The 12,536-nt window shown below is 52.5% G+C and overlaps 1 protein-coding gene across 10 annotated transcripts in view; it reads left to right on the plus strand.

Annotated features, from left to right (window-relative positions):
* SUN1 (Sad1 and UNC84 domain containing 1) overlaps positions 1–12,536 on the plus strand; it is a 53,975-nt gene that overhangs the window by 16,002 nt on the left and 25,437 nt on the right. For 8 of the 10 annotated variants that reach the window (XM_078074196.1, XM_078074195.1, XM_078074199.1 and 5 more), the window contains 5 exons: positions 131–227; positions 6,753–6,941; positions 8,331–8,515; positions 10,513–10,539; positions 10,653–10,850. In XM_078074196.1, the coding sequence (XP_077930322.1) occupies positions 151–227; positions 6,753–6,941; positions 8,331–8,515; positions 10,513–10,539; positions 10,653–10,850 (676 nt within the window). In that variant the 5' untranslated portion in view covers positions 131–150. The remainder of the gene's footprint in view (positions 1–130; positions 228–6,752; positions 6,942–8,330; positions 8,516–10,512; positions 10,540–10,652; positions 10,851–12,536) is intronic. The other 2 variants (XM_078074198.1, XM_078074200.1) reach the window with 2 other exon arrangements.

Consider the following 12,536-nt stretch of genomic DNA (forward strand, 5'->3'; position numbering starts at 1 on the left):
TTTCACTCAAATCGTGATGGTGACGTTTGGGTCCCCAAGTACGTGCCCTGGGTTGGCTGCAACAGACAGGACTTGTCTGTGTGTTTCTACCCTGTTAACACCCTGCATTGCTTTTTCCCCACTTCTGCAGTATGACTTGAGGCCGTGACCATGGATTTTTCCCGGCTTCACATGTACACCCCTCCTCAGTGCGTGCCCGAGAACACTGGCTATACCTATGCACTCAGGTGAGCGTGCTCGCGTCCCATCCCATCGTTGCCTGGTCACCTCTCCGCACTTGAATGCCCGGGATATGGGAGCTTCTTGCCACTTGCAACCAAATGCTGTCTTCTGAAAGGGAAAACAGCTGCAGAGTTCCTATTGTACGAAGGCTTTACGAAACTGTTAAACCACGGAGATGGGGAGGTGGTTTTGACAACCAGACATTCTGGTGACTCAGGGTGAGTCATTGCCAATGTCCTGTTTTAGACCCCACCCAAGTGGCTGTGGTCTCCTAGATGAATCGCTGTGGTTATGGGTAGGGTTTTGTGATTTGTATTAATGGCGGGGTATTTTGAAGTGAACAGAAATAACCTGGAAAGGGATTTGCCTGTGAGAGGAGGAGGAACCCTAAACAGAATTTTGATGAAGCCCACGGTTTCCAGAGCAGCATTGTCAGAAGCTCAGTTTTCTGTGCTTATTCTGACATGATACTGAAGTCTGAAAGTGGCTGAGTGGCCCCTTGCCTGTCTAGTTCACCAAGAAGGAGGGATTGTTGAGACGAAACTGAAGAGTTACACACCACGGGTTAGTGCCGGAGAACACAGCACTCGGCGGGAAAGAGTGCTGTGTTCTCAGGAGACCTTCAAGGCACACAAGGAAAATGCTTGTGTGAGTTTTTTCAGTGGCTTATTTTCTGAAGAATGAAAATAGAAACTAATAAAACTGGAAGGTATTTTAACAAAGGTACTCTTTTTTTTTTTTTTTTTTAAAGATTTTATTTATTTGAGAGAGAGCACATGAGAGGGGGGAGGGTCAGAGGGAGAAGCAGACTCCCTGCCGAGCAGTCGCTTAACCAACTGAGCCACCCAGGCGCCCAGCAAAGGTACTCTTTAACCGCGTTAGTCAAACCTCACATTAGATGATTGAGTTTTTAATTTACAATTTTAGGTTTTGTCACCCTTTGACTATTTTTGTCAAAAGTCCTGAAATACTTTAGAACAAAGGGAGTGGGCCAACTCAAGTAAAAGTGTTCCTTATTCTGTATTGTAGAGCGTAAAAATAATTACTCCTGGCAACTTATTTTTAGCTTTTAGAACCTATTTTATTTTTTTTTTTTTTTAAAGATTTTATTTATTTATTTGAGAGAGAGAGAGTGAGAGAGAGAGCGCAAGAGGGGGTAGGGTTAGAGGGAGAAGCAGACTCCCTGCCGAGCAGGGACCCCGATGTGGGACTCGATCCCGGGACTCCGGGATCATGACCTGAGCCAAAGGCAGTCGCTTAACCAACTGAGCCACCCAGGCGCCCTAGAACCTATTTTAAAATACAGTTTTTTAGAAATGCACGTGTGTAGGTCTCTGCCTTGGGGAAGCGGCCCTGTGAGTTTCAGCATGCCACACTCCGCAGCCTTCCTTCAGGTAGACGTGTGGGTGGATGTGGGAGCAGATGAGAAGTGACGTAGGAAAGGTGACGGGGCGGTTCGTGTGCCGTGCTGGGAGCTTGGACTTTATTTGAGGGTGGTGGGACCCAGCAAGGGGTTTTAAGCTGGGAGTGGCCTGACCAGGCTTGTGCTCGGAAGGATGCTGAGGCCGGCAGGGTGGGTAGGGGGTGGGGGCTGCTCAGAGACCAGGGCAGGCACAGAGGTGCGACGCCCATGGTGGCCGGCACCGGGTCCTTCCCCTCAGTGCTGGTGACTCTGCACCCCTAGCCGATGACTTGTCCAGCACGTCTTCATTGTGGTCTTCTTTGTCAGCACGTCACTGAGCGCACAGAGGATCCGCCAACATCCTGGTCATTCCACTTATTTAATTAAACTACTTTTCTACTGTGGAGACTGCCTTAGCGTGAAAGTCTGGGGGGGGGGGCGGTAATAAGCCCCCTAACTCTCTCCAGCTTCCACCCCTCTGGCGCTAGGCCCTTCCCTCCCTCTCCAGTGGGTTGTCGTGAAGCAAATCTCTAAAAGATGATACTTTAAAAACAACTAGCCAAAATACTAGTATCACACCAAAAGCTCTTAGTAATTTAAAATAACCTCTGGTATCTCTGTAATATACTGGAGAGCCACTGCTCAGTTTCCCGGATCCTCATTTTTGTTTTAAATCAACCTAAACAAGATTCTCCCATTCTTCCTAAGTATTTACCTCTGAAGTTCCATCTGTGTTTCCTGTGGTGGTTAGATGCAGAGGTTTGATCAGGGCCGGGTTCGTGTGTGTGTTGGCGGGACTCCACACTTCCTTCCTATGGGGGATGCCTGGCGCCTGGGTTGGTGTGGAGGCTGTCCAGTGCTGGCGACTGGGCCGGACCGTCCCTGAGGAGCCCCCCAGCTCCACGCACGATGGGGGTGCAGCCACTGGGACACTGCCTTGGTTCCCAGAAGCCCCTCAGAGACCCCGCCCCCCGGCCCCCGTGAAGACGAGGAGGCCCAGCTCAGGCGGCAGCCCACACTCTGGAGGCAGGTGTCTGACTGTGCCAGTCTGGTAAGTGCACCACGATGTCCAGCGCGGAAGCCGAGAGCAGAGTGTGTCGAGGAGGGTCCCGTGCTGCTGGAAGGCCACGCCAGCGACAGGACTGGGACATCGCCCGTGAATCCAGCACCGTGGGAGTCTGTGCACAGAGGCAGCCTGAACGCAGCAATGGGGGCAGGAGTTGGAATGAAATGTGTCGAGGAGTGAGTGTAGACAACTTTTTCAACCAGTGGGCCTGGTCAGGGGAGGAGAAAGGACCCGGCTCTCTTTACATTTTGTTTCCCCCCGCCGCACCATGGGGACAGATGAGAGTGTGTCTAGATGCTGATGGTTGGGAGCCATAGAGAGGTTGAAGGGGAGGGAAGAGGCACTAGAAAGAGAAAGACCCAGCCCGGAGCGCACAGATGGCGTTCCGATGGCCCATCTGCTGTAGCGGGAAGGAAGGGGAAAGGGCCGCGTGAATGTGCGTCATTCCATAGGCTCCGCCTGAGAGGGGGCAGCAGTTCTCCCATGAGGCTGATTGCCTATGGAGGAGGGGCAGGGCCTTATGCACTGGAGAGCCAGAGGTGGGGGTGAGGCGGGACCTGGTGGCTTTGAGGACCTCGCTGCTGTGGTTCCCAGGGGCCTGCAGCCCTCTGGTACAGGGCACAGCTGGGTTCATCCCGGGGTCCCTGCTGCTGGGACCCAGAGGCCAGTGAGCGTGGGGGAGGGGCTGTGACGAGAATCCTGATCCGGAGCCCAAGTGAGGCTGAAGAGGACCCCTTCGGTGAAAGATCCCAAATGGTGGGTGATGGAGGGTCAGGGGTCAGGGGCAGCCGCGGAGGTCACATTAGAGAAGAACTCGGAACCGTGGGGGTTTGGACAGGTGCCTATATGGGACTTGCTCTGCCCCGTCCCCCTGCCCAGTGGCCAACCTGCTCTCTTATGACACTGTAGCTCTGCACAGCCCTGGTGGGAGTCAGCACCACGAGCCCCCGTGGCACTGCTCTGCTTCACGGCTTGCAGCTGCCGAGCGTCCATATCTTCTGGCTTTCAACTGTGGTAGATTTTTCTCTAGTCTTTTAATTAAAAGTGCATCTAGGGCGCCTGGGTGGCTCAGTTGGTTAAGTGACTGCCTTCAGCTCAGGTCATGATCCTGGAGTCCCGGGATCGAGTCCCACATCAGGCTCCCTGCTCAGCGGGGGGTCTGCTTCTCCCTCTGACCCTCCTCCCTCTCATGCTCTCTGTCTCTCATCCTCTCTCTCGCAAATAAATAAAATCTTAAAAAAAAAAAAAATTTTTAAAGTGCATCTAAATAACAGACATTTTTAAAAGAATAACATTTAATTGATGAAGGAACCAAACTAAAATCTGCTCTGAAGGACTCAGTCTGTCATTATCTTTGGGGCCTTTGCACTCTTCTTTCATTCCAGTTACAGTGAAGTCCTGTAACACCACAGTAGCTGAGGTGCAGGCTGGCCTGGGTGCCCCGTAGCTCACGTCTCCTGCAGGTATGTGCACCTTCTGCTGAGCTCCGGGCACATCTGTCTGTGGGAACCTCGTAGGAATGACGGTGGGGATCCCAGCCTAGGGCACGGGTGCCACTGGCTTGTGTGGCCCCTGGGCTGCGGCCCTGGTGGGCGCGTTAGTCCTGAAGGCACCTCATAAGTGCTGAGACCCAGACCAGCGGCCTGTGTTAGCCCTGTCCCCGGGGAAGGATGGCCACACAGCTGGTCCAGACTCAGAACCTGCCGTGGCTGGTCCCTCCTCCCTTCCTCTGAGCCCTCTCTGCTTTGGAGTTCAGAGTGTCCAGGTCAGACTGAAAGGGCCTGAGGCCCCCTCTGCTTTCAGAGCCAAAGGTAACCACTGTTACCAGTTTGAAGAGAACCTTCCAGGTCTCTTCTATGCCCTTCCCTATCTATGTATGTATACGAATGTGTGCTTCTGTTTTTTGTTTTTTAAGGGATAGACCATTCTTTTTTTTTTTTTTTTTAAGATTTTTGAGAGAGCACGAGCATGAGTGGGGGGAGGGGCAGAGGGAGAAGCAGGCTCCCCGCTGAGCGGGAAGTCCAATGTGGGACTTGATCCCAGGACCCTGAGACCACGACCCAAGCTGAAGGCAGATGCCCAACCGACTGAGCCACCCAGGTGTCCCTCTGTTTTTTGTTTTTTTGTTTTAAGTAGGCTCTAGGCCCAATGTAGGGCTTGAACTCATGACCCGGGGATCAAGCATCGCACATTCCACCAAGCCAGCTGGACGCCCCGTGTGCTTCTGTTTTATAGTTTGTCATAACATAAATAGGATGATACTAGAATCTTTCTGTTTAGCAGTATATACAGATCTCTCATGATCGTGTTAAAGAATTCAGACAGACGTAGCCTGGTTTAATTAACCCTTCCCCTGCTGGTGGGCAGTTCTAGTTGTCTGCTGTTGTAACATTCTTGTATTTGCTTCTTCCAGGGCCTTTCTAATCAGACTGACGGGTTTGGAACACCCTTCTGATGGCCAAGGCATTCCAGGTTCTGGGTGGGAGTGCCAGGGCCCCTTCTAGATTGTGCAGGGGTAGTAGTGTTCCAGACTGGAGCCTCCAGGGCCCGTGGGGCTGGGCTGCACACTGTTGGCTTGCTTGCCTTCTGCTTATTTCTGTAGTGGTCTGGAGTGACCACCACCTGGTTTGGGGCTTGGACCGAGGGGGGGAGCTTGGATATCATTGTCTTTGGATGTTTGGCTGTCCTTAGATGAAGAGGAAGAGTGTGCTGGTGGAGGGGACTGGTCCATAGTTACACAATAAACTCTTACTTGAAAGAACAGAATTTTCTTAAACTAAGATTGTACTTGTATAAAATATTTTTGGAAGGAAAGCGTAACCATACTTTAGGTTATACCCAAATTCTGCTTAGCATACTTGCGGTGTGCTCAGCATGGGTGAGCGTGGTACGTCTCTGCCCCTGTGCCAGCCTCCGGTGCAAGCGAGGAAGGGGCTCTTCCTGAAGTTGTGCGAGCACCTCAGCGTGGATGGCTGGGGGCAGCTGGCGTCTGCTTACTGTCGGTTCGCTTGAAGAGTTTTCAGTGTCAGATCTAATAACATTTAGGTTGAACATGATTCTGAAAACACTTTTATAATCTAAAACATAAGGCAGACTTGTCCTTAGCCCGCTTCCTTTCCTTGAGAGCCTCGTGGCTCCTGTTGATTTCCAGGCGCTCAGCCCAGTCTGCTCTCCTGAGGGGGCTGTTGTCCTACTGCTCCCTGGACGCCTCCCTGTGGGTAAGGGGGCCCGCAGAACACAGGCCCCCTCCAGCAGGGCAGGCAGCCCCTCCTCAGCCTTCCCAGTTTGCCTTCATGCCCCCTTTGCTGCTGTCTTTGGCCAGGCCCCTCTGCCCACGGCACCTTCCCTGCCGAGCGTGGCTCGTCTCTGGCTGTAGGTGTGGAGTCCTCACTGGTGGTGACCACACAGTCGTCACCTGGATGGTCTGGGCGGATCCAGATGTGCGATCCCCTTCCCAGTGGAGGCACACGATAGGTGCTCAGTTAACGCGTCTTGCTTTGGAAGAACTTGCTAATAGCACAAAAGAATGTGTCTTTTAGTTTGAGATGGTTACGTGGAAGGGTACTGAAGTGACTTTGTGACAAACTTGTGTCTGGCTTTATGGTGAGTTAGACGCGAAGTAGCGTTACGTACTGCCCAGTGTCTGGCTGCTTTTCTCCTTGAGAGATTAGCTGTCACATGGTCCCTGTCTCCTTCACTGCTCTGTCAGGCGTAGAGTCTACTAGTAAATGCATTCTGGTTTTTTAGTGCTGTTGACCTAGTTCCCCATAGGTGGAGGTTCTCGTGAGCACATCCTAAAGCAGGTTAGGGTCAGCTCTAGACTGAAATATTTGGGTGCCTGGGGACTTTATCTCATACATGGCGTGGCCAGAGTGCATCTGTGGTGAGCATCAGTTGTCCACTAATTTGGGTGACTTCTGCTTTGTGCAAAAGCCATCACACAGTAATGGCTGTCTTTAAAATCTGCACTAGATCAGTACACGTTCTGTTCATTATTTGCTCAGTATGTTTCAGAAACTACTGTCTGCATTATTTATCTCTGACAAGTTTTTTTCCTTCTAGTTCGAGTTATTCTTCTGATGCTCTGGCTTTCGAGACTGAGCACAGATTGGACCCCGTGTTCGATTCTCCAAGAATGTCCCGCCGTAGTTTGCGGCTGGTCACCACCACGTGTGCCGTGGAGGATGGCCAGGCTGGGGACGCTCACTCCTGCGCCGGTAGCACCGTGTCCCTGAAGGACAGAGCGGCCAGGTAAGCACTGCTTCCCAAACATGCTCTAACACCGTGAAAACCAAATGTACAAGCTTTCTGGTCGGCAAAACCACACTCTTGCATCCAAGGATATGTATGAACACCACGAAAATTCACACCTGAAGTCGTAGCTGTGTTGCAGATAAGGACCGAACCTAATTCTGGGCCCTGTGGCTCGTCTGGTGCCGACCTTCTTGTGCAGGCTCAGATTTCTCGTTCTCTGGCCTTGTGCTCAGATCTCGGGGAGGAGCACGGGCACCGTGGAGCCGGCCTCTGGCCTTGTCTGGGGGGTAGCCTTACCAGACGATCGTGTGGCACGTGGATGAGCTCTGTCTGCATTGTTAGCACTTGGTCTCTTTATTAAAATCTGTGTGAACTAACAGATGCGTCCATGAAGTTTAGCTGCTCACCTCTGTTCGTGATTGCGTTCACTTGATCTCTGAGCTCTCCATGTGCCCATCACATGTGCATACCCAAGAAGGAGCAGTTGCAAAATCTTTGTGCCATTTCGAGATAATGTTCTATTGCTCACATAAGAAAGAGGAGTTTCCAGTCTGAACGGTCATCTTTCACTCAGGATTGGGGTGGTTCCTATGAAGAGAGGTGGTGGAATGCCAACTTGGAGCCAGGCTGGGTGCTGGCGGCCAAGGCCCCATGTGCCTCACACTCAGTGTGGGTTATTTAGAGCATAGGAGAATGGGATTGCAGCTCAGAGGCCCAGGAAATGCACTTGAGGGCCCCAGTCGACTCCATGTGTGTGGCGCTGCAGCCAGGCTGGTTTTCTGCCACTGGGCAAGGCCACAACCCGTGTCTGGGTGCGGTGTGCTCACACGCAGCGGTGCTTCGCTGTGTCCTGGCTCCTTCCCTTGCGGAGGGAGGATCTTCTCCCTGCCCCAGCCTGGTGCTGACATTCATAAAGTTAGTTTTTAGGGGCTTTGTTGTTATCTGTGCTAAATACGGGTACAAGAAATAAGATTGCAGCCTTTCCTTGCTGTCCTTAATGCCATTCCATCTTTACCAGGGACTGAGAAATCAAGCGGTGTGTGCGTGCACACACTTATTCTGAAAGGGGTTAAATTTTGTAAATGATAATTTTTTAAGTCATTTTTATTAGATTATTTTAAGTTTTAACCACTTTTGGGTCATGGGGCCCAAAATAATCTGAAAACTGTCTTGTGTGTACAATTTTAGAAGCAGCTCTGGGACCCCAGCTTCAGGATTCCTGTGTCAGGTTAATGGGTGTTTCATTACAGCAGAGAAGACATAAGAAAATGGCCTTAAAAATACTGTATTTGTTTTCAAAGATTTTGTGTTGGTAAAATAGAATCCTTTTGTATTTACTATAAGAAAAAAGTCTATAAACTTGTTCCTTTTATTCTTTTTTCTTAGAACAGTAAAGCAGCGCAGGAGTGCAAGCAAGCCAGCTCTTAGTATAAACCACACCTCGAGGAAGGTCGTGTCCTGTGCAGTGGGCCAGAGCGTTGCTAGCACGCGGTCGGGTGCGGCCTGCCTACGGCCTCCCGTGCTGGATGAGTCTCTGATCCGCGAGCAGACCAAAGTGGACCACTTCTGGGGTGAGTCGTCTGCCCCTTACAGGGTGGGAGAAGCTGCGGGAAGGTCCGAGGTTTTCTCTGGACTCCAGTTCAGAATGCACGCAGCGGCTTATAAGCACCTGCTGCTGCTGTTGGCTGTGCTCACGCGTTAATCACTTGTGACGTGGAACCAGCTGAAGTGGTCAGGTTGTAATCTGATAACTCTTTTTCTAGACGTGTTATTTCTGTAGGATGGGGAAGCATGGTTGTTAGAAAAATCCACCAGTCTAATTTCAGGTTCCAGACCGCTCTCAGCAACAAGGCAGACACAGTATTTTTGAGTCCTTAGAAAGTACCCCGTGTGGACGGATTGACACTAGGAAGCAGTGTGGCTCGTGAATCTTCTTATCTAAGGCAGCAACAGTGTGACCCTGTCCTTGCCCCTGGCAGGGTGATGGCCACAGGGACATGCAGCTGCTTGCTTGTGTCCACTCCATGTTCTGTTCGGCCCCTTTGAGAAGATTAGAAGATGAAGATCAGCTCCCAAAAGTTTGTGTGCTAATTTGAGGCAGCATTGGGATTGGTGCTTGCTCCGTTTGACTCAGCTAGCAAGGGTAGTTCCCAGGCGATGCCGGAAGCAGAGGGTGCTGGTGGGGCTTCTGCCTCTCCATACCGGGGTCTTGTCTTCCTGCCTGTTCTCCAGGTGTGTGTGTGTGCATCAGGTGTGTGCTTGAAGGTACGGGTGTGTGCGTGCGCAGGTGTGTGCTCGAAGGTGCAGGTGTGTGTGTGCGCGTGTGCGCAGGTGTGTGTGTGTGCATGCAGGTGTGTGCATGCGCAGGTGTGTGCTCGAAGGTGCAGGTGTGTGTGTGCGCAGGTGTGTGTGTGCATGCAGGTGTGTGCTCGAGGGTACGGGTGTGTGCGTGCGCAGGTGTGTGCTCGAAGGTGCAGGTGTGTGTGCATGCAGGTGTGTGCTCGAGGGTACGGGTGTGTGCGTGCGCAGGTGTGTGCTCGAAGGTGCAGGTGTGTGTGTGCGCGTGTGCGCAGGTGTGTGTGTGTGCATGCAGGTGTGTGCATGCGCAGGTGTGTGCTCGAAGGTGCAGGTGTGTGTGTGCGCAGGTGTGTGTGTGCATGCAGGTGTGTGCTCGAGGGTACGGGTGTGTGCGTGCGCAGGTGTGTGCTCGAAGGTGCAGGTGTGTGTGTGTGCATGCAGGTGTGTGCTCGAGGGTACGGGTGTGTGCGTGCGCAGGTGTGTGCTCGAAGGTGCAGGTGTGTGTGTGTGCATGCAGGTGTGTGCTCGAGGGTACGGGTGTGTGCATGCGCAGGTGTGTGCTCGAAGGTGCAAGTGTGTGTGTGTGCACGCATGCAGGTGTGTGCTCGAGGGTACGGGTGTGTGCGTGCGCAGGTGTGTGCTCGAAGGTGCAGGGGTGTGTGTGTGCATGCACAGGTGTGTGCATGCAGGTGTGTGCTCGAGGGTACGGGTGTGTGCATGTGCAGGTGTGTGCTCGAAGATGCAGGGGTGTGTGTGTGTGTGCGTGCACAGGGGTGTGTGTGCATGCAGGTGTGTGCTCGAGGGTACGGGTGTGTGCATGCGCAGGTGTGTGCTCGAAGGTGCAGGGTTGTCTGTGTGTGCATGCAGGTGTGTGCTCGAGGGTACGGGTGTGTGCGTGCGCAGGTGTGTGCTCGAAGGTGCAGGGGTGTGTGTGTGCATGCGCAGGTGTGTGTGTGTGCATGCAGGTGTGTGCTCGAGGGTACGGGTGTGTGCGTGCGCAGGTGTGTGCTCGAAGGTGCAGGGGTGTGTGTGTGTGTGCATGCGCAGGTGTGTGGAGGCGCTGTCTCCAGAGATGTGCTTCCGCCTTGAATCAGAAGATCATGCCTGTATATATCTGGAGGAGTTTCCATTAGTTGCAGGCATTTCAGGGAATAAATCTTGACCGTTGCCAAAATGCTGATTTATTAATCATTGTAACCTTTACTTTTTGTGTGTGTGGGCTTTGTTGTGATAATTCGAGCTCACGAGCTAACGTGTGTGTGTGTTTTAGGTCTTGACGATGATGGAGATTTTAAAGGTAACTATTTTAGTCCTTTTTTTCTACCCACTTTTCAAGATGGAAGTGTTTTTTTTTTTAGGTATCTGTAGATTGTGATAAACTGGTTCCCTCTACTTTTTTGCAAACTTTAGGTGGAAATAAAGCTGCCACTCAGGGAAATGGGGACCTGGCAGCAGAAGCCACCAGGAGCAATGGCTACACGTGCAGCGACTGCCTCCTGCTGTCCGAGCGCAAGGACACGCTCACCGCTCACTCCGCGCCCCGCGGGCCGTCGCCGAGGCTGTACTCAAGGGACACGAGTCAGAAACCTGAGTCTGTCTCTTTGAAAGGTTAGAAAAAGATTTCCTGTCCGAACGCTTTTTATAAACCTGGTTTTATAGGCTTTTTGGCATCTGCACTGTTTCCTGTCATTGACTTGAACTCAAAATTGTCTGATAAAAGTTTAAGAAATGCACCAAAAATGAACTTTGTTCCTGTTCATCCTCTTTGAATTTACATTTTTTTGTGGTTCGTAGTGTCTGAAGTTCTGTGAATTTGAGCTTTGGGTGAGCAGAGGCAGACCCCCTTCAGGGAAACCTGGTGGCAGCGTGTGGCCACTTTGTTTTCACATGAGGTCACGGACGCTCCCGTGAGTGGGAGGAACAGCTTGGTGGTGGTTTATGCCCGTGAGATGAGGAGCGTGTGGTCTCTGTGGTTATGTAAGAGTCCGTGAGCTTGGGGTTCCTCGGGAATGTGCGGTGCTGGGTGGGTGCTGGCAGCAGTCATTCACTGTGTGCCCGTGGCCCGTTCACCAGCCGCGGTGGGCTTCCAAGGCGGGGCTGCATTTGCTTGAACAGAAAGGCCCTCAGAGCGGGCCCTGGACCCACTGGGCCTGCCACAGCTTTTCCAAGCAGGCCTGGGGGGCACCCTCCTGGGCCGGGGGCTCGCTGCCTCTCCTCTTTGCCTGGGTGCCCTGGGAGAGCATAGCGACAGATCCCCGTCCAGGTTCCATTGCACGGCCGAGACGTCCCTGCTGGTTGGGGACTCACGCCTGTCCATGATTCCCTGCCCCGTGGTCACGGAGAGGCCAGGGAGCCCTGGCTTCCGAGTCTGCAGTCCCCAGTCTGTTTTAAGCCAAGTGCCGGTCTGCGTGGCTAGGCTCGAGAGCATACTCAGTCAGGTGGGCAGGGATCCAGAAGGGCAGACCTGTCATCTGTCTGTCACTGTGTTCCTGGCCGTGCCCTGCACATGAGGGCACTCAGTATTTTTCAAATGACTATTTTGACAAAATGAAGGATGGTAGTAGCAGGACTGAGAGTTCTTTCCATCTTAGTGTCTTATCCTTGTGGCTCAGGTTTCTGGGTTTGTGTACTTTGGGTTATTGACGTTGTTGGCATTAATGTATCAAAACAGGGAGGCAGGAGGGGCAGGTGGCAGAGTTGGTCCAAGGAATTCGTTCCAACACCTTCTGGATTGTGGAGGCCAACGTCGCAGAGCACTCTCTGGTTCTCCCTGGCCTGCGCCCCAGCCCTGCAGTCCTGTTGCTCTCCACATCTTCTAGACCACCACACTGAGCTTTAGCTAGCTTAAGAAGCCCGATCGTAAGTGATGGAGCTGGGACCTGGACCCAGGCATCTGGCCTCCAGGGTGCTCTCCCTGAGATACTGTGCCACCTCCTGAGGGCTAACCGTCCGGGTGGAGCCTGGGAGCCAGGCCTGGCACCTGACTGAACTCTGTGCGACCATCAGCCGTGCCATGTGTCTGGCCTTATTGAGGCTGCATTTTTGAAGCATGCCATCACCAAGAGGAGGAGAGTAAAAGCATGTTCCTCCAACCATAACCTCGTGCGGGTATCTGTGCTCACAGACCAGTGAGCATGTGTAGAAACACTCGCTGCTTTCCTGCAGCCCCGCACTCGCATCATGGTAAAGGTCATGTCTGTATTCCCGACAGCCAGCTGTCTTCATCCTGAGGCTGTGGATGGGGGTTGATGGCTTGAGCTCAGCTCAGATGGAAAAGTGGGTGTGGTTTTGGTA

This window comes from Halichoerus grypus, chromosome 6, assembly GCF_964656455.1.
Source record: "Halichoerus grypus chromosome 6, mHalGry1.hap1.1, whole genome shotgun sequence".
In the NCBI taxonomy this organism is placed as follows: domain Eukaryota; kingdom Metazoa; phylum Chordata; class Mammalia; order Carnivora; family Phocidae; genus Halichoerus; species Halichoerus grypus.